The sequence below is a fragment of the Macrobrachium nipponense genome, chromosome 26 (genome assembly GCF_015104395.2).
Source record: "Macrobrachium nipponense isolate FS-2020 chromosome 26, ASM1510439v2, whole genome shotgun sequence".
Taxonomy (NCBI): Eukaryota; Metazoa; Arthropoda; class Malacostraca; order Decapoda; family Palaemonidae; genus Macrobrachium; species Macrobrachium nipponense.
Window position 1 is genome coordinate 43,829,693 of NC_087215.1, and position 19,664 is coordinate 43,849,356.

Below are 19,664 nucleotides of genomic sequence, written 5' to 3' on the forward strand. Positions count from 1 at the left end.
TCCTGTACGTCGATATACGGTGCCATAGGGTCCGTGTCTGATGGTAGTGTATTTGGCAAGACAAAACTCCGCAAAATGCTTGATCGATTGAAGCCAACCTGTCTGCCCCTGAAAGATTGTCAAACGAAACTGAAGATGAACACCCAGTGGCCCAGTCGACTATTTCTTCACTGTAGAGTGTAGATGACGGGTTTGCTCTCAAGCTAGAGTGGGGTGGAGACCATTAGGTGTTAGGGGAGTGTGGCGGGAGTTTTTCCCCGTCACTCGTTATTTAGCTACCTGTCAATACGCTAGAATGACCGTTTTCAGCTCATTCTCGAAGCAGATCCTATTAAAAAACGCTAGGTTTTTATAATAGAGGAATACAAATTACTTTACAATTTTTTTATTTCAGGACTACAAAAAAAGCACTATAATTAATCTTCTACTATTTAAAACTTTTATCCTGGAGAACTTGATATGAATTGCAACATTAAACTGGAGAAATATATGAAGTAGAATAATTAAAAGCTTACTAACCCCGAAATTTATTTTAATTAGGAGTATTACGATGGTTATCATACAGGCAATAGCCAAGCCCATTGGTGGCAAAGGTAAAAGGAGTGGCGAGGTCTCCACCATCACGGTTACTAAGTTCAATGTATGGTCGTGGACATTAATTTTCGTACACACAGGGGCATTTGAATAATAACTTTTAAATAAATTCTTGAGGACAGTAAGACACCATACAATAATTACAAACACAGTTAAACAACACAAAGCGGTTCTGCCAGTGACAGCTAAGAATGCTGAGATAGAAAGGAAATCAGATCAAACTGGTAGTGGAATTACTGATTTATAGAGATTTAAGCCAGGGTCACACATTGACGATCATAACTGGATAAAGCACTATAACATCAACATTTGAGTGAAATATTTCCTTGAAATACCGAACTGTTATTTGGAGCAGACCGTGTTTTATATAAACAAAGGCGCGTGAACGCACACGTATATATATGTGTGTGTGTGTGTGTGTATGGGTGCGTGTGTGTACACACACACACACACACATTATATATATATATATATATATATATTACTATATACATCATATACATACATATATATGTGTGTGTGCGCGCGCGCGCGCGTGCCTGTGTTTATATTTCCTTGAAATGCCAAACGAGGTAAACTTATTTTCAGTAGGCCGTGTCTTATTTAAACACACACAGGCACGCGCATTTATATATGACACGGTCTGCTCAAAATAACATTTCACCTAGATTGGTTATTGGTATTTCAAGGAAATATTCCACTAAAATGTCGATGTTACATTGCTTTATTCAGTCATCGCTGTTATTCTGGGCTGATGCAGAATTATAAGATTTTATTTGCATGTCTGCTGATAGTACCTAATTTGTAAGATGCTTGCCAAAATCGATAATGGTATTAAAACCGCCATTACAACCCCTTACTAGAATAGATAATGTAATAAATTTTCTATTTGTTATGGTATTAAAAGGTCATAAACTTGTTGAATATAATACTGTCTGATGTCTAGGAGGGCCTTCTTGTCATCGGCAAGCTGACTGGCTAGACGGCCACTGAAAGTACTTGTGTGACCTATAGTAGAAGAAATGTGAGTTCTGACACAACGTAAAACTATCAAGCTAAAGAAAGAATGAATTATTTCTTTGCTGTTTATAGGAGATTATTTTACCCAAGGGTTGGCACGTACAGGCTCTTGCTATTGGGCAACCCGTAAGGTTTATTTTTTCCATGGTCTAATATTTAAGCTATTTTCTCTGTGTTTACAGATTTAATAAAATAGGAATTGTCTCGATTATCATTGTTGTAAAATTGTAAATTAATCGGTTAATTAAATTCAACCGCTCGGTGAATTTGGTTTAAAACTACACCAACGATGGGGGAAAATATTTTGCAAATGGTACTGGACTGTTCTAAAGATTGGTTCTTGCGTAGTTTTGTTTTATAATGTCATATGATAGTAATATAGGAAATTTTGTATATTTTTACATATTTAAGAACACAGACTAACTATAGAGAGGCTCAAAAAACACGTTTTATGCACAGACGATTGACTAAAGTTTATCCAATCATAATTAGCATTCAGGAAGAACTCTGCCCTGATTGGTGCTCAGTCAGGGATCCCCCCACATGATGTCAATCTTCCGCCGCTGAGGCTGAGGAGCAACTCAGAGTCAGACGTTGGACCAAAACAAAACCATCCCGTGCATGCTCCTCCTTCCCTCCTTCGTTCTGACCTGTGTGTGTGACTCTTGCAAAGCCATACGAAATGTCAGTTACTTTCGGAATATATATTGGATGCAGTTCGTGTTGCATCGCAGTTAATAAAGTAAGTAAAGTTTTGTAATTGCCGTAATCCATTTAGGTAGTAGGCTATAGGTACTAGCTACTAGTTCCTAGCTAGGTTTTAAGACTTAGGTAGGTAGGTAGATTTACGACAAATTCTGCACTGAAGATTAGGCAATACCTACTACTACTGTACCGTGATACCTAGTAGGCCTAGGGTAGGCTAACCCGAGTCAATTCACGGAAAGTATTAGCGAGACCAGCTGATACCAGCGAAAGGCTTTTTTTTTTTTATATAGGCTACTACCTAGCCTGTAGGTCTACCTAGGTGCTAGGTAACCTTAGGTTGGTTACGATCCAGCTACCTAGGCTAGTACTTAAGTCCCTAGTTGACCGAGTGGAATTCGCGCTCGACTACCAATCCGGTGGTCCTAAGTTGGATTCTCGGCTCGGCCAACGGAGGAACCAGAGGAATTTATTTCTGGTGTTAGAAATTCATTCCTCGGTACCTTAGGTAGTATAGGCTAGGTAATTTGGTTCGGATCCCACAATAAGCTGTAGGTCCCGTTGCCATGTAACCAATTGGTTTCTAGCTACGTAAAAATATCTAATCCTTCGGGCCAGCCCTAGGAAAGCTGTTATTCAGCTCAGTGGTCTGGTAAAACTTAAGATACTATACCCAGCTACTAGCAGGTACTAACTTAACCTAGGCTAGTACTACCTATTGTTTGCCTTAGGTAAAATACTGAAGGCACAGGATATTAGGTACCGGCAGCCGTTATTCCCGAATCGGGGGTCGCGTAGATATTGGTACGGCAGTGATTGCGTGAATTGCCGCATGCGTCAATTTCAGACTTCCTGCCGTACAAATAATATAGTGCGGTGAGGGTACGGCAGATTCTGGTCATTGGTGCCGTATTTGCGCTCTTGACTTGCTGTAGATACGGCAGTTAGCTGTATCCGTTTACCAGTTTGCTAATCATACTGTATTATGTAAACCAGAGAGTTCGGCTTTTTAGGTGGGAAAGTCACACTTTTTGAACATCTTTCCCCCTTTTTTCAGTTAGCAAAATGTTCCCTCCCCCCTTTTTTTTGTGTGTTTGGCTTTTGTGAATTTTGTCCCGCTTTTTTTGTACTACAAAAACAACACTATCCCGATTTTAATGGAATAATGCTGAAATTTGGTTTAACTTTGCCTTTTCACTACCTGGCAAATTCTATCGTCTTCTCCGACAGCTGCAATATACCCAATGAAGTGAATTAAAAGAATATTGTAAAGTGTATAACGGCCCTTGCAACTGCCGATGTCGGGCAGAATAAAGGGCCGTGAAAGTCACCAAAGATACGATGGTAGTGAAATATATTTATGTATAATCCTCTTTGACTCTCCTCTTCGGAATTCTTTTCAGGGCCCGATTCGATCGTTCGTTGACCTACATATACCATGAATTACCCAATTTTTGTTCCGATACGTAAATACAAAACCATCGGGTCCTTTAACAATAGGGGTGAGCTAGCGGCAGCTGGAACGGTCGTAAGCTTCGAACAAGGGGAGAACGGTAGTTAACTGCTTGTCCGAGTCGTCGCGCGCCGCGCGACTGGGAGGTAAACAAATCACTTTTGCTTTCGGCCGTGTGTGGAAGGACGTGTTCGCCATCGCTCTGCCCAGCTTGTCGTTTGCTTCAATTCTTGAGTATTTGGTTTCTATTTCTGTGTATCAGGAGTGATAGTAAGTACTTTTTTCTCTATTTCAATTGATTACAATGAGTGAATCAGAGGAAATTGAAATTTCACCGCGCCCCCCTCCCAGTCGCCCTTAGAGTGTGTCCGGGCTGGAGGGACGTAAATGTGGGGGGTTGTTCAGGTCCTTTGTGGAGGTGGACCCCCACGAGAGGTTTGTACTCGTTGTCGAGGGCGAGAGTGCTCTCGTAACGAGCCATGTATGGTTTGTATGAATTGGTTCCGAGGCGCAGTGGGTGCTGTACGAGGGCAGGAAGAGACTTAGGCCGGCCAAGAAGTCATCGGAAAAGTCCAGTGACCTTCCTTTGGTGACGGACACTTCGTCCTCTTTCCTGCCTCCCGGCCAGCCCCCACGGTTTGCGCCTTCCCCTGCGGGGGGGGTAGCGGAGTCCGTTTCCTCTCTCGATCCGTCGAGTGTGGAGAGGCGCCCGCTACCCGGTACGTACAGTTGTATTCGGGGTCTTCCTGTCCGCTCTGGGGGGGGGGAATTTCGCCCCCAGGCGCGGGGAAGCCCCTCCTATTAACCCGACTCTTGCTTCCGCAGGTGTGCAGCAGCGAAGGACGACTTGGGACAGGTGTGGGAGTCGCTGGGACTGCAGGGAGTGCCCAGCATCCAAGGGTTGATACAGCGGTTGGCGGGGCTTCGGCCGTTGGTCAATCATTTGGGTGCGGGTGACCACCACGACGACCACATTAACTACCCCTGCGTATGAGATGCCACCACATCTTAAATATATCGCCTCACATAATGTCGGTGACACCCACGGTGGCAGTACAAAAACCAATTGCCGCCGTTCCAAAGAGGACGATGCCACCACCACCTGGATTTTTTCCTTTGCCGACCCCGGACTTCCGCTGCCCCAAGAGTACCCCCCTGGACCTGGCCGCCGCCAGTGCCACGGATGTCGGTGACGTCGACAGGACGCCTGGCTCTCCCTTAGTACCTGCCGTGCCTGCCGTACCTGTGGCCGCTCCAGCGACTCTTTCCTTTTCAGGTGCACATTCAATTTCAAGATGTTCCTGCTTGTTCTGCTGTTCCCCCCGGACCTGTTCCTGCCGTTCCCGACCCGCTGCTGGTTGTTGCTGTAACAGTCTCAGGTCCTTCCGGACAGGTGCAGTCGGGCCCTGTTGCTTCGGCAACTGCCCCGGCTCCCTCCTGGATGGAAGACCTGACGTCTGTCCTGCGGAGCCTGGTCGAAGAAGAAGGTGGAAGAGGAAGAATGGTGTCGTCATCCTGTCTTCAGTCGTCTTCCTTCGTCGTCTGCTGCCTCTTTCCTTCCCCCTTCGACTTCTATCTAAGGCCAAACAGCCGAAGAAGAAGAAGGTTGCCTCCTCCCCCCCTCCCCTCCAAGAAGACTCCTTCGGGATCTTTCTAAGGGCCCGGCTCGCTCAGGCGAGCTGGGGAGCTCTTCTGCTGGTCCTCCTGTTTCCTTCGGGTGCGGGGCCCGTCGCTTTCTTCTGCAAAGAGGAAGTCGACGGGGACCAGAGGTGCATCGCTTCGGCGGTGCGTCCTCACCTGGTGCTGTGGTTCTGCCGCTAAGCCAGGTTTCCGTCGTCGGCTGCTTCTTCGTTCGCGAGAAGCACCGACGTGGACGCTCTTCTAAAGAGGACCGTCCAGCCAAAGGTTTCGGACGGCCGAGCTCGCTCGCCGTCAAGACAGCGGCACGGAGCAGAAGACTGGCGAGAGTTCGTGCACACGACTCCTCGCCAGGCCCACTGGACGCTCTCGCAGCGACCAGCCGGCTGCTCGGGCTGACGTGACGGTCCACTGACCGGCCACGGGTTGATGGGCGAGGAAGGAGTCCCCACCCGGGGCCGCCGGTACCAGCCACGGGCTAGTACCAGCGGTTGACGCGCCGAGAGGACGCTGGCCGGTCTCGACGCGAAAGGGAGCCTAGCAGGTCACCCGTCCCCCGACCCGCTCGACGCTGGGACCGGGCGGAGAGTGCGGTTTTCTCGACGTTCTCAGTCCGAGCCAAATCGGGCCCCAGGCGAGCGGCGGCGACGCGTAGGCCTGCCTGCTCGACCGTCACCGCGGGTTGACGATCGGCAGCAGCCCTTGCTGCGACGCTGGTCCTGCAGCGAGCGCGGGGGGAGGGGAGCGTCAGGTCTGCCTCTCCTATACCTTCAACCTCCTCGGGCTATACCGGGAGGAGCGAGGTACCAAGGAGCGATCACGAGAGGTGCGCCGCTCGTGACCCAGCTATGACGCCGTACGGCTCAGGCACGGTCTTAGGACCGACCAGGACGTACGCGCAAGTAGTTGGAGGGCGACCGTCAGGTCTGTCGCTGTTTCCTCCTTCTGAAGGAGGAGTATCGAGGGATTAATGCTCTTGTTGGAGGGACTGGACGGTCCTACTCCACAGGACGCTGTGACGCCCGAGATACAGAGGAACTTCGCGGAAGTCATTAAGCTGATGCGTTCTGCATAATGGCCGCTCGCGGAAGGATCGCCGCTACCACCATCAGAGCCCACGTCCCGGCTCGAGTCATTTTTGGGGTCCCAAGAGGGAGCCCAAAACTGATGATGGGGTTGCCACGATCAGAGCTTGCGGACTCAGTCCCTGGATCAGGTGGAGAATCTCGTCTCAGGACGGGAGGACTCGCTAAAATCCGGACGGTCCTCTAAGCTGCTTCCTCCTCCTCTACAGCGGCAGAGGCGTTTCTCTACGTGCCATCAGAAGACCCGATACTGCCGAAACAGGTTTAACCCGGAGTTAGCGAGGCTGACTCCAGGTGTGTCCTGCAGCAGCTCCTGTCGGAGAACCTATGGTTCTCGCAGCAGGAGGCACTTGCCCTGGAATCTACCGCTATGGCAGCGTTCCAGGCAGTTTCCTGGTTGGATTTGTGGTCCCTCACAATATCCAAGGTGGGGCGGCCGGCTCGGGGAGTTCTGCTCTCGAAGACGACGCTTCCTTCAGGAGACGTGCCAGTCTGGAGGAAGAGCAATCTCTTACCTCGCCCATCAGACCTGCGTAACCTGTGGGCCAACTTGGTTCTTCTGCTAGGGACGCAGTCCTTACCCGAGTGACCAAGGGGGCTGGGCGTGAGGCGGCACTCGGGCTAAGAAATGGACCTCTTAGGAGTTCCCCAGCTCTCTTTCCTGGAGAGATTGGTGGACGCTGCGGATGGAACGGCGGCGCACTGACGAGAGTGACCGCTTAGTCCACCAGGCAGTCTCGAAGGTTTCTGGGCAACCTCGAGTAACTGCGGCCCAACCAAGAGCTTGGCTAGCGCTTCCACGGCGGCGAAGACGGTTGCACCGTCCAAACCCCGTGTGAAGACTCCAGTTGTTTCGACTTCTGCGAGAGGAGGGCCGCAATCAGCCCTCCTCCCAGCCCTCCTTTCCCCGAGGAGGTGCTGGAAAGAAGGTCGAAACGAGGACGGCGTTCCCCCTCACCTGCTGCGGAAGTGGGGGGTGCCTGGCGAGCCATTGGGCGCTTGGCAGCGCTCACGGCGCCGAGAACTGGATAGTAGACGTCCTTCGGGAGGGATATCTACTACCCTTCGAGTCTCGGCCCCCCCCCCTCATCTCCAAACCGGTCCATCTACAGACCTATGTCCGGGGATCAGCAAAGGACAAACGCTCTTCGACAGGAGATCAAGACCATGCTGGCGAACGTAGCTGTAGAAATCGTGGAGACCAGTCACCAGGCTTTTAACAGCCGCCTCTTCCTAGTGGAGAAAGGCATCGGGGCTGCGCCCGGTGATAGACCTCTCTCCCTGAACCGCTTCGTTCGCACGACGCGGTTCACGATGGAGTCGGCACGCTCAGTGCTCGACTCATCAGGGGAACGATTTCATGCTTTCGGTGGACCTGAAGGACGCGTATTTTCAAATACCCATCCATCAGTCCTCCAGAAAGTACCTCCGCTTCATCTTCGACGGGACGGTGTACCAATTCAGGGCACTTTGTTTTCGGTCTCTCACCGCCCCACAGGTGTTGTTCACGCGAGTGTTCACTCTGGTGTCGGCTTGGGCCCATCGAACGGGATACGTCTTCTGAGGTATCTCGACGATTGGCTAGTCCTGGCGAGCTCGCGCTCGCAGTTGCTACAGGACAGAGATCGACTCCTCAAGTTTTGTCGCGATCTGGGGATCGTGATAAACTACGAGAAGTCCGATCTCGAACCCAAGCAGAAGATGAAGTACCTGGGTATGCTGATAGATACGGTAGCAGGGCAAGTCTTTCCCGCAGACTTGCGTATCAGCAAATTCAGGGAGGCAGCCCGGCCGGTTCCTGTCGCGGCAGGAACAGGCAGCACACAGCAATGGCAAGTCGTGATCGGCCCATCCATCTGTCGTCACTCGAGAAGTTAGTCCCTCACGGGCGTCTTCACCTGCGGTCTCTCCAGTGGAGGCTAAGGGAGAGTGGTTCTCAGGCCAAGGATCCTCCTTACTTTCCCGTGGCTATCACGGACAAGGTGAGGCAGGACCTAGCCTGGTGGCTCGACGACAAGAACCTCTTAAGAGGAGTGCCCATACGCACTCCCCCCCGGAGATGCTTCTGTTCTCAGACGCATCGACCGAGGGATGGGGCGCACACCTGGAGGAGTTGCTGACTGCAGGTGTGTGGGACCATCACGAAAAGCACCTTCACATCAATGTCCTGGAACTCAAGGCGGCGTTCAACGCTCTCCGAGAGTTTCGGGACCGCTTGGTGGGACACTCAGTGGTGTTGATGTGCGACAACACCACAGTAGTGGCATTATGTCAACAAGCAGGGGGGGCTAGTGTCTCTTCCGCTCCACAGTTGACGGTGCAGGTGCACGAGTGGGCCACGGCTCACTCGATAGAGCTGTCAGCACGCTACATTCCAGGCAAGAGGAATGTAGTAGCGGACAAGCTCAGTCGTCGGGATCAGGTGATAGGGACCGAATGGTCTCTACACCAAGATGTGGCGGAAAGGCTCTTCAACTGTGGGGGCGACCGGGTCGTAAGACCTGTTTCGCCACCCGGCACAACAGGGAAGATCCAGGTGTTCTTCCTCGGCCGTGCCGGACCCATGGGCAGCTGCAGAGGCGCTCTCCAACACCCCTGGGACAACCTCTTCGCTTGACCTTTCCTCCCTTCTGTCTGATTCGGAAAGTGATCAGTCGAGCGCTGGTCACTCCCAATCTCAGAATGATCCTGGTGGCTCCCAAACGGCCTCAAGCCGTTTGGTATCCGGACCTGCTGGCTCTTCTTGCAGACGCACCGAGAGAGCTACCCAACTGGCACAACCTTCTAGCCCAGCCACACGTAGAACGGTACCACCGAGCAGTCCAGTCCCTTCAACTTCACGGCTGGCTGTTATCCACCATCTCTTGCGAACGAGAGGCTTTTCTCGTAGCGCAGCAACAGAGATGGCTGGACACGTCAGACAGTCCTCTGCAGCTGTATACCAGGGGAAGTGGGCCGTCTTCTGTGGTTGGTGTCGTAGACAGGGTCTGTCTCCTCTCAGAGCCACTCTTCAGCAGGTAGCGGATTTCCTCGTGTTTCTTCGCCGAGAGAAGCTCCTCTCAGTACCCACAGTTAAGGGATATAGAGCCGCTCTGGCTCTCGTCCTAAAATAAAACTGAGGGGACTGGACATCACGAATTCGTTCCGAGATATCCTTGCTAATGAGGAGCTTCGAAAGGTCTTGCCCACCCAGGGAACTCAGGCCCCCTGCGTGGGACGTGACTCTCGTCCTAGGAGTCTGACTCGAACACCGTTCGAGCCACTCGAGAGTTCGTCAGACAGGGATCTGACCCTCAAGACCTCTTCTTTGCTGGCCCTGGCATCGGCGAAGAGAGTAGGGGAACTACATGGCCTTTCTTTTGATGTTAAACATACCAGAGGCTGGGGATCTGTGACGCTCGATTTCGTCCCGAACTTCGTAGCTAAGACTCAGAATCCGCTCGACCCTGACGACAGGTTCGAGTCTTTCACGATCCCCTCCCTGCTGGACTTTACAGATAACGATGCGGAATGAGATGCTGCTTTGTCCTGTGAGGGCGTACGGCGCTATCTGAAGAGAACTCGACTCTCAGGCCTGATGTGTCGACGCCTCTTCGTTAGCACTGGGGTCACCAAGAAAGAATCGCTCCAAGAACACGCTTTCTTTCTGGCTACGTGAGGTGATCAGGAGAGAGCGTACGAAGCTGATGGTAGCGACGACATCCCGTACGCTCCGACCGAGAGCCCACGAACAGTCAGAGGGGTATCGGACCCTCCTTAGCGTTCCGTAAGAACTTCTCCGTGGCGCAGGTCCTGAAGGCAGGTGTCTGGGCCAACCAGACCACCTTCACGTCCTTCTACCTTCGGGATATTGCCCACAAGTCCTTGGATACTTTTTCCTTGGGACCTGTGGTGGCTGCTCAACACGTTGTGTAAGCTTACCCACCCCCGCACCCGAGCAGGCAGAACAGCATCGATTCCTGTATGACTGGGAGAATGCATGTGTGAATGAGAGAGTGACTGGCTTCTCTTCACCATCTTTTTCTACCTCTACCTGTGGGCAGAGGGATACGGTCGACCTTTGCTGCTGGAAAGGAAGTCAGATGCAGGTAAGCTATTCAACAGAGCTCCATCCTATCTCTTTAACTAGAGATAGGAGTAAATATCCACCACTTCTCCAACAAGGGGGGAGAAGTGGATGCCAACATGAGACAAACCCATTACTTTACATTGGCTCATGTAAAGGAAAAAGGTCTTACAATGCTGTCACGAAGAGATACGCTTGCCTCTCTCTTAGTACTCGGCCCAGAGTCTGACCATTGATCCTGCGGTGCACACCCCGATCAATCGGACAGAGGCTTGGATCCCTCCCTCGCTCTTACGACCAGGGAGGCATTCCAGGGATGGACGAACACCAGTCTGTTCATCAAAGACTCAGATTCCACCCACCAAGAAGTGAGTCTTCCTATTGTTAAAGGACCGATGGTTTGTATTACGTATCGGAAACAAATGACAATTTGTCGAAAATTGCATTTTTCCTAACTATACAAACTGAGGTCCTTTAAACATAAAGTCCCTCCTCATGCCACCCCTCACTCTGCGTATTTTGCATGGGCCAAAAGCAAAAGTGATTTGTTTACTCCCAGTCGCGCGGCGCGCGACGATCGGACAAGCAGTTAAACTACCGTTCTCCCCTGTTCGAAGCTTACGACCGCCGTTCCAGCTGCCGCTAGCTACTTCCTATGTTAAAGGACTCAGGTTTGTATAGTTAGGAAAAATGCAATTTTCGACAAATTGTCATTTTTGAAAGCTTGAGTCTTCATAGATGTCTATGGCTTTCTTCAGCTCGTTTTTTTTTTTTTAAAGCCTGAAAAACATCTGTTTTTTTCGGCAAAAACTAATGTATTATTCCACCGTGGTTTCATGCTGTTCCGTCACCATTTTTCTTGCTGTCACTGATATGCCCAAAGACTATATACTTCAGTATATAGTCTTTGGATATGCGTGAGGCGATAACAAGGGTTCGCGCAGCATGCGCAATTCACTGCCGTACCAATATCTACCGAGTATCGGGGGGTACGGCTGCCGTACCAATATCCAGTTCGAATACTGAATGGCCATCCTCTACCGTAGCGCGACCACCTTCCGAAAAAAAGTACTTTAACACGTCCTGTGAAACCCAGGATAAGCATTATTCAAGAGCCAGCGTCCGTCGAAGAAACACCTCGAGTACTTTTAACACGTCCTTGTAAGCCCAGGATGAGCATTATTCAAGAGCCAGCGTCCGTCGAAGAAACACCTCGAGACCTCTGCTTTCCTCTCGAAGTAAGTTTTGGTCCTAAGTCACAAATTAATGCCATAATTTCCAAATTTTGGGAAGGTGGGCGTGCTATGGTAGAGGCCGCCCATTTGGTATTTGACCCTACTACTGTAGCTACTACTCTTGGGGGGGGGGGGGGGTGGGGGGGGGGGGTGGCAGGCTTATTCAAACCATTTGTATTGGCTCAATTTGGACCTTTCGTTTATCAGGCTTATTTGGGACCTTCATATGATTGGCCGCTTTTTCTATGCAGTTTTTACCTCGTGAACCAAGAATTTTAAAGTAAACTATTTATTCGGACGACTGTAATCAATCCCCAGGGCCAGGGCTCATAAACTAAACCCAGACGAAAATTACATTTTGGGTTCCGCGAATCATAGCCTAATAGCTAAATGGTCCCGAATCAGCTAAGGTTATTGAATTAAGCTTGCCATGCCCTTGGGGTATTTCTTGAGGGTAAGGTTTGTACAAGGCTAGCATCTTTTGCCAAGTGACCCGGGCATATCTAACATTCTTGGAGCGGCTACAGTTTTTGCGGGCCAAGCTTACCTTTTGGGGCCCTATTTTTCAATGTCCAAAACCGCTACTGCTCAGCTGGCGGTGGAGGTCGGACAACGAAAATCGGTGGAAGGAACACAACCAGTAGTGGTTAACAATGATAGCTATGACCGCTAAACCGGCCTAACCGCCTAACTTAGGGGTGCTGGGCCCTAATCTGGCTGTGGGACGAACCCTGTATGGTAACAATGGTTGTGGCTTAACCAAACGAACCACCTATCCTGATTTAGGGCGTAAAGGGGCTACTTACCTGCGCAGAAAAAAATACAATTTTTGTCATAAACCAGACATTCACTGATTATGTACTGCTCAAGTGTGCTTTTTGGGGGCATCTCAAAAAACGGCAAAGGTGTGTTTTGACCACCCAACCAGTATGTACGTATGTGTCCCATAAAGTCTCGATACCATTACAAGTTCTTTATTGCTCCAGGTAACCTTTTTTTGTTTTTTTTTTTATCATAATAACATAAGAGTAAATGCAGTTTTTTTTGTAGAATGAAGTGCCTCTGAATGTAAACTTGAATGTTAAAACATTGCTACCAAAGAAACTGGATTACTTGTATGCTAGTACGTATGTTATATGGTTTTTCTGAGGAGCATTAAATACGTTGTAATGGTAGTGGGACTTTATGGACACCCCTGTATGTACATCTGGCTGGCGAAAAGCCCACACTGCGAGACAGAATTGACCAGATCAGTGAATTTTTGTTTATGACAAAAAAATTTGTATTTTTATTGTCAGTGTCCTTAACCGGGGGGGAAGCATTATCGAGGCCGGCAGGATACTAAATTCAAATTTAGGCGGCGTCGGCGTCGCCAACACTGGGGGTTGGTGATGACGTTCATCTCCCTCCACTCTTCGCGGGAGAACCAGGTAGCAACTGCCCAGGTGAATCCAATTCTTTTCCGCCTGTGGGCGTCCTGGTGAAAACTCGGTGGTCGGGTGCGGTTGGATGACTTTTGCTTCGGGCTTTTTTTCTTGTGGTAATTGGATCTTTCGGAATTGGTGAACGTACTCTTTTTTTGGCGTTTGTTGTTTATTTTGGCTTTTTATTTAGGCGTTTGCCATGATCGGATTCTAGTCCGGCGGTCGGGGAGTTAGGTTTTGCCATCTCAGGATTGTAAAACTAGAATATCCAAGTTATAGTATGATTCTCACACTTAAAACTGTGTTAAAAGTGTCGGGGACAGGTTTTGTTGCAGCATAATCGAACATGTAAGCTGAAGTGTAGTTGATTGGGACCTGATTTCTCAATGGAAAGTTTTTGTTTTTAGTTCATACCTCGGACAGAAATTAGGGCTAAAGACAGAATTAGAAAAGCAGCGCTTAGGGAAAGTAGACGTTAGTCTCTGTGGCTTCGTCGTTGTCAAAATGCTTCTTCTGTTCCCTTTCGGTTTTCTTCCTCCTCAAATTTGTTATTGTCTCCTTTAACCTACACCGCAATCCTATTCCCTCCTACTAATCCCACTTCTCCTCCGGCTTTCCCGTGTAGTTTCTTTCCCCCGGCGACCGCACCAACCATTGCCAGGTTCTGGAATCTAGGTTTAGAAATGCATAAATTTTTGGTACTAGCGAATACGGTTTTTGTTTTGCAAACTTGGTAATTTGCAGTTAAGACGTTTTTGGAGAAAGGCGGCTTCAGGTAAGAGTGTAGTTGAGGGTGCGTCTGGTTCTGATCCGCTGACCGTCAGTTCCTAGACAAAGGTCACTGTCCCGCAAGCTAGCCCCCGCACGCGGGGAGGAAGACATACCTGGAAGTCCGCAAGGGAGTCCGAGTCTGGGATTTGGTCCCACAGACAGGGCGCCATTCTTGTTTGAGCCTTTTGCGCCTCAACAGGGCTTCGGTTTACGCGTTGGAAAGGTGTTGTCGGTCAGTACGCCAGTTTTCCTTTCGAATGATTCAAAGCACGATTCGTCTCCGGTCGCAGTGAGTCTAGGCGGCGCTCTTTGGCGAATTCGGGCCCGTTTTCCGCGTCCCTTAAAGAGCGTTCAGGCGGCCTCGATTTCTTCGCCCCTCCTCCAGTCAAGCAGTATAAGGAGCCTGAAGAGGTATGGGTTGCGGCCATGCGGGCCGTTAGGCGGCTCGTTCGTCGCCTCAATCTTGGTGCCTTTTTTCGGCTGCCATCTACTAGTAGAAGATTGTGGTTTTTTATGCGCTGTATCTAGCAGTTCTAAAGGGGTGTTTCTTTGGGGGGAGGAGGCCGGCTTTTTCGTCTTTGTTACGCCTGATGCGGCCTGTTTCGCCTCGAATTTCGGCGGCTCAGAGCGCGGTGGCGGCAAGTAGTTTTTTTTTCCGCCTCCTGCTGAACATTTTTAGGCTCTTCCTCCAAGCCTACTGTTTTTTGATTCGATCTCTGGCGGACCTTTTGCGCAAGCAGTTAGATATGTTAACCAACTGGATGAATGAGTCCAAGGGTGGTTCGAAACCTTCAGATCCAGTTTGTAGTTCCGTTGCTACTTCTTCGGCGGTATCTTAAGAATGAAGAAGGAACGTAGAGGAGGAGGAATTCTCCATCACCTCTCGTGTTATTCACGTCTCCTTCTTAGATTTCGTTCGCTGGTATCTTATCCGCAGATTATTTTTTGAGAAAGGCGGTCTCTGCCGCTCCCCAACTTCGACTTTTTTGATGAGGAAAAGGAAAATTCAGACCCGGCCTCTCCTCCCAAAAACTTGTTCTATCTAAAGGCGGGGTTGTTAGAAGCAATTCGTTGAAAAGAGACTGAAAAATGGATGTCTATGAAAAGAGACTTAGGGAATGGCTCTTTTTTGCTTACCCTCCTCCGGCCTCTAAGTTGCTTCGGTAAGGAAGGTGATATGGTTTTATGTAACTGGGTGGGAAGCTTCGCTTCTCTGGGAGTTTTCTGCCTTCCTCCCAGGGAGGACTTCTCGAGTTTAATCGACTCCTCTAAAGAAGATCTGCTTTCGCCGTCAGTCGAAAGTTTTTTCTTTACATCGCCTGAAGTTGGACCTCACGTTGTAAAGAATTCAAGTTTAAAACTTTTGGAAGTCCTTTAGCTTCCTTGATTGGACTATTGGCGCTTTATGCGGCCAAGATCGAAGACTGTTCCTTCTCTTTGTCTCGAAGGCAGTTATTCGGAGGAATATGCTTTGGTGTTTTCTGTCCTGTTGCGGACAATAATTCCAGTTAGGGATGGATGTGATGAGTTAAGCTTCGCTCAATCGCCTTTTGGTAGCCCTTCAGAAAAAGGCAACTTTGGTGCTCAATTTGCTTCTAAAAGGGTTTTACTTTCCCAACAACATGAAGTCTGGCTCCTCTTTTTTGTTTTGTCTGTCCGTTTGTGAAAGATAACGCTCTTTCCAGACGATGTAGTGTTGTCCAATTTCGTCCTGCGCTAGATAACGAAATCCTACTTCGGATTTACTGCACAGTCTACTCGGGAGACCTAAAGCTCCTTGGGTTAGACTGTTCCTTCTTCTGGTTTCTCCACTCTTGGCCCAATGTGCCTTTTTCGAGGGGAAAGAAAACCCAAGCGGCTTCCTTTCGGCCGAAGTCGAATTTTGGCGACCTCAGTTCCTAAGGCCCTCGGCCAAAGGTTAACAAAACCTTCCCAAATGAAAGCTCGGTTCTTTCTTCATGAGCACCGCAGTGGGAGCCAGGCCTGGCTATGTTTTGGGAGGAATGGGAAAAACAGAGGATGGTAGACCAGAAGCCTGGGGTTAGTGGCAAGTTACCTCAAGTTCGGTCTATCGTTAGTTCCTGCTCGTTTCAGTCCCTCCCTCTGCTCTCGACCTGTGCCAATTCCCATTCCAGGCATACTCTCCGGGCTCAGACAAATTTCTGGCGGCTAGCCGCATAAGTGGAAGCCGGCTTGTTCCTCAAAAAGAGAACGATAGAACGGATGGAAGGGGATTTTCCTCCATCTTTTTTTACAATCGCCTTTTTGTAGTTCCCAAAGTTCATCAGGGGGCTGGAGGCCGGTTTTTTTGGATGTGAGCGCCCTGAACTTGCTGTCCTCAGAAAACCAAAATTTCATAATGGGATACCCACTCGGTCGGTGTTCTGGAGTTCCCATCAGACAGGGGGATTGGATGGTCCTCTCTGGACATGCAAAGAAACGCTTATTTTTCACATTCCTTCCGATACATCCCTCGAATCTCGGTAACGTACCTGAGGTTCATGTTCGGAAGGCAAGGTGTTTTTCCGTTTTTCGGGAGCGCTTTTGGCTTGTCGGTACTAGCGACCTTGCTCCTCAAGTTTTCCCACCAGGGTTGCTATCCCCGATAGGAAGCTGGCTGCACATATTAGGAGTTAATAATCGTCCCGCTCTATCTGGACGATTGGCGTTCTCCGGTCGGAATCATGAGAGTCTTGGTGGGCATGAAGGTACCTTGGGGGAACAACTCTGGATCTTGTCCAGAAAGTTATGAATTCTGGTCGAAATCAAACAGAACGTCCCAGTTGGTTGGGGGGGGTTCCATCTCAGAGCAGGTGCCTTTATTTGGGGATGATTCTGAATGCCTCAAGTTTTTGTCGGGCTTTTCTGTCCCGCGAAGCGGGTTCAAGGCTGTCTGGAGACCAGTTTCAGGAGTTTCTTGGACAAAAAGGTAAGTTCTGGCCAAATACACAGTTGGATGAGGCTCCTGGGCAAATTGACGTCAGTGGTAGAAATTTGGTTGACGTTTGGGAAGACTGCACATGAAGACCTCTGGCAGGTTTTTCCTGGAGGCCCTTCCCTTGGTGGCAGGAACGACGCAACCAGGAACTCGATTGACCTTTCCTGTCACAGATCAAATAAAATAAATAGAGGACCTAAGGGTGGTGGGCTCTCTCGAGCAAGGTTGGAAGAAGGGTTAGAGTTTACGACCCATCCTCCCGAACCCTACAGTTCTTTTCCGACGCATCGGACCAGTTGGTTGGGGATCCCTACTGGGTAAATCAACGGACTTTCAGGAGCTTGGTTCGGAGAAGGCGAAGAAGTTCCTCACTAAATTGTAAAGGAACTTTGTTAGCAATTTTTCCTTGGGGCTCGGAACAGTTTTCGGAGTTTAGTAAAGGAATGCGAGTAGTGGCAGTGTAATTCCGACAACTCCACGGCTGCCCCATCTCTGTCACGGGCCTCAAAACAGGGGGGACTCAGTCTTTGCTCTCTGTACGAAGTAAGTCAGCCAAGGATCTCCCTCCTGTGGTCAAACGAAGCCGAAGGTTCAGATCTAGTTCCCGCTAGATTTTTTGTTCCGGGAAAGATGAACGTTCTTGGCGGGGGACGAGTTTAAGTTCGGTCAACATCAATATGTTTACCTCTGGAAGGGGTGGACTTTGGACAACAAAGATTTGTCAAAAGAACCTTTGGCGCCCTTTGGGGACGACCGTCAATAGACCATTTTCGTTCGCAGCCATCAAGGTAACAAACCGTCCTTTCTCTCTTTTGTTTCTCCAGTTCCCAGATCCTCGCTAGCTTGGTCTGGTGGACCGCAATGCTGTTGGATTGGTCGGGGTCTCGGAAGGCTTATGCATTCCCTATCCCGTTTCGGCTCCTAATAACGAGAGGTGTCTGAACAATTGTTCATGTCGGCACAGCAAATGTAAGGCACTAACGTTCATCGTCTCCCTTTTTTGGCCCATGGAAAGAGTGGTTGTCCCGGTGACCTTCCTCCAGTTTGTTTAGTAGACTTCCCCAGGACTTCTTCCTCCAGAAAGAAGTGGCTTCTCAAATACAACCCGGCCACTTCAGGAGGTTCCGCGCCAAAACTTGGTCCGCATCTAAGCTCTGACGAGGGTTCAGACTGTCCGGCGGAATCTTTGTCCAGAGCGGAAAGGATTTTCAAGAAGAGCTGGGCAGAAGCTATCAGCTCGTTTGTAGGAGAGAGTCTTCTTAACAAACTGTATCGGGAGGGAAGTGGAGAATCTTGTGCTGAGTGGTGTAGGAAGTGCTGAAAGTCTCTACTTCTGCGACCTCTTTAACAGAAATAGCAGATTTTTCTTCTTCTATTTCTTAGGAACTCTAATAAACTGGCTCCTTCGATGTGTGATCAGAGGATATAGAGGCCAAGGCCATGCTCTCTTCGGTTTTTTTTTCGAACATCGCTGGTTTGGATTTTTAGTTTCCTCCAATTCAGATCTGGTTCAAGGGGGGGAAGGACCTCATTAAGTCTTTTTGTCGAAACCACTAATCCTCCCGCAAGAATACAGTGACTTGGAACTTAGATTGTGGTGCTTAAGTTTCTCATAGGGGTGCCCCAACCGTTTTGAGCCTTTGAAAGTCCGGGCTTTTTTCACTCATGAACTTGAACTAAGAACGGCACGTTTTTCTTTTATTGCAACTAGCTTCTGCTAAGCGTGTCAGGTCGAATTGGCACGCTATGAGACAAAAGAGTTCGGTTTGCTCTCAAGGCCAATGCCTGTATTTTTCGGTATCTTTCTTTGACCGGCTTTCTAGCCAAAAATGAGAAATCCCTTCTAATCCTTGGCCGAGGAGTTTTTGTGGTAAGGAACATTATCTGATTTGGTTGGTACATTAGGTAGGGAAGGAAGAAAGGCTCTTATGTCCCAGTACCAAGGGCTATTAAGCAGTATCTGTTTTGTGCCGCACTAACGGGTTATTAGAGGCATAATCTTCTAACGGCTCTGGACCTCGGTTCAAAACAATCCCTCTCGTCCTCTTTCTAAGAATGGCTATAAATCGTTCTTTAATTATAGGAGGGCTTATCAGGGAAAGCTCACATTCGCAAGTCCGAAGAAGCGACAATCTTTCCGTTCTGAGAGTTAAATAAGCTCCAGAGGTTAGAGTCAGGTGGCAACTTCTTTAGGCATTTCCAGAAAGAAGAATTTATCTTTGAGGCTTCGATTCTTCAGAGCACGTTCTGGAGATCGAATTCGGTTTTTGCGAGTACATTATCTCAAATAGATAAAAGAAACGGTTTTTCCGATAATTGTAAAACGTTAGGTTCCGGTGGCGGTTTTTCGTTGGGCATTGGTGTTGGGAGAAACGGCACAGGGGTTCGTCACCTCTATGCTAACTTTTGTCGCCTTGAATATGGTTTGTTCGAGTTCAAGGGAAGTCTGGGGGTGGTACTGAGTATCCTGGGATACTCCCACCAGTCTGTTAGGTCAGATTTTGTTAGCAATGGTTTGGGTTTACTATGTTTTTAAATCTGGTTTTGGTTGGTGACAAATTTGTTTTGTATGATTGCATTTCTGGTCTTAGCCCCAGGGTCGAAGGGCAATCTTTGTTGTTACTATCGCTCCCGTCAGTCAGCCTTGACTCCGCTTGAACTACGGAAGGAATTCCACTCCTGTAAGGAGGCTAAACCTTTGGTGTCAAATTCCAATTCCTACTACAATAGTAAGA

The 19,664-nt window shown here is 49.1% G+C and overlaps 1 protein-coding gene across 1 annotated transcript in view; it reads left to right on the forward strand.

Moving 5' to 3' along the window:
* Positions 1-2,155: 2,155 nt before the first annotated feature.
* The window catches only part of LOC135200239 (heat shock 70 kDa protein 14-like), a gene marked incomplete in the record, with an annotated part of 291,697 nt that continues 274,188 nt past the window's right edge, over positions 2,156-19,664 (forward strand). The window contains 1 exon segment of the mRNA XM_064228688.1: positions 2,156-2,356. Coding sequence (XP_064084758.1) covers positions 2,297-2,356 — 60 coding nt within the window.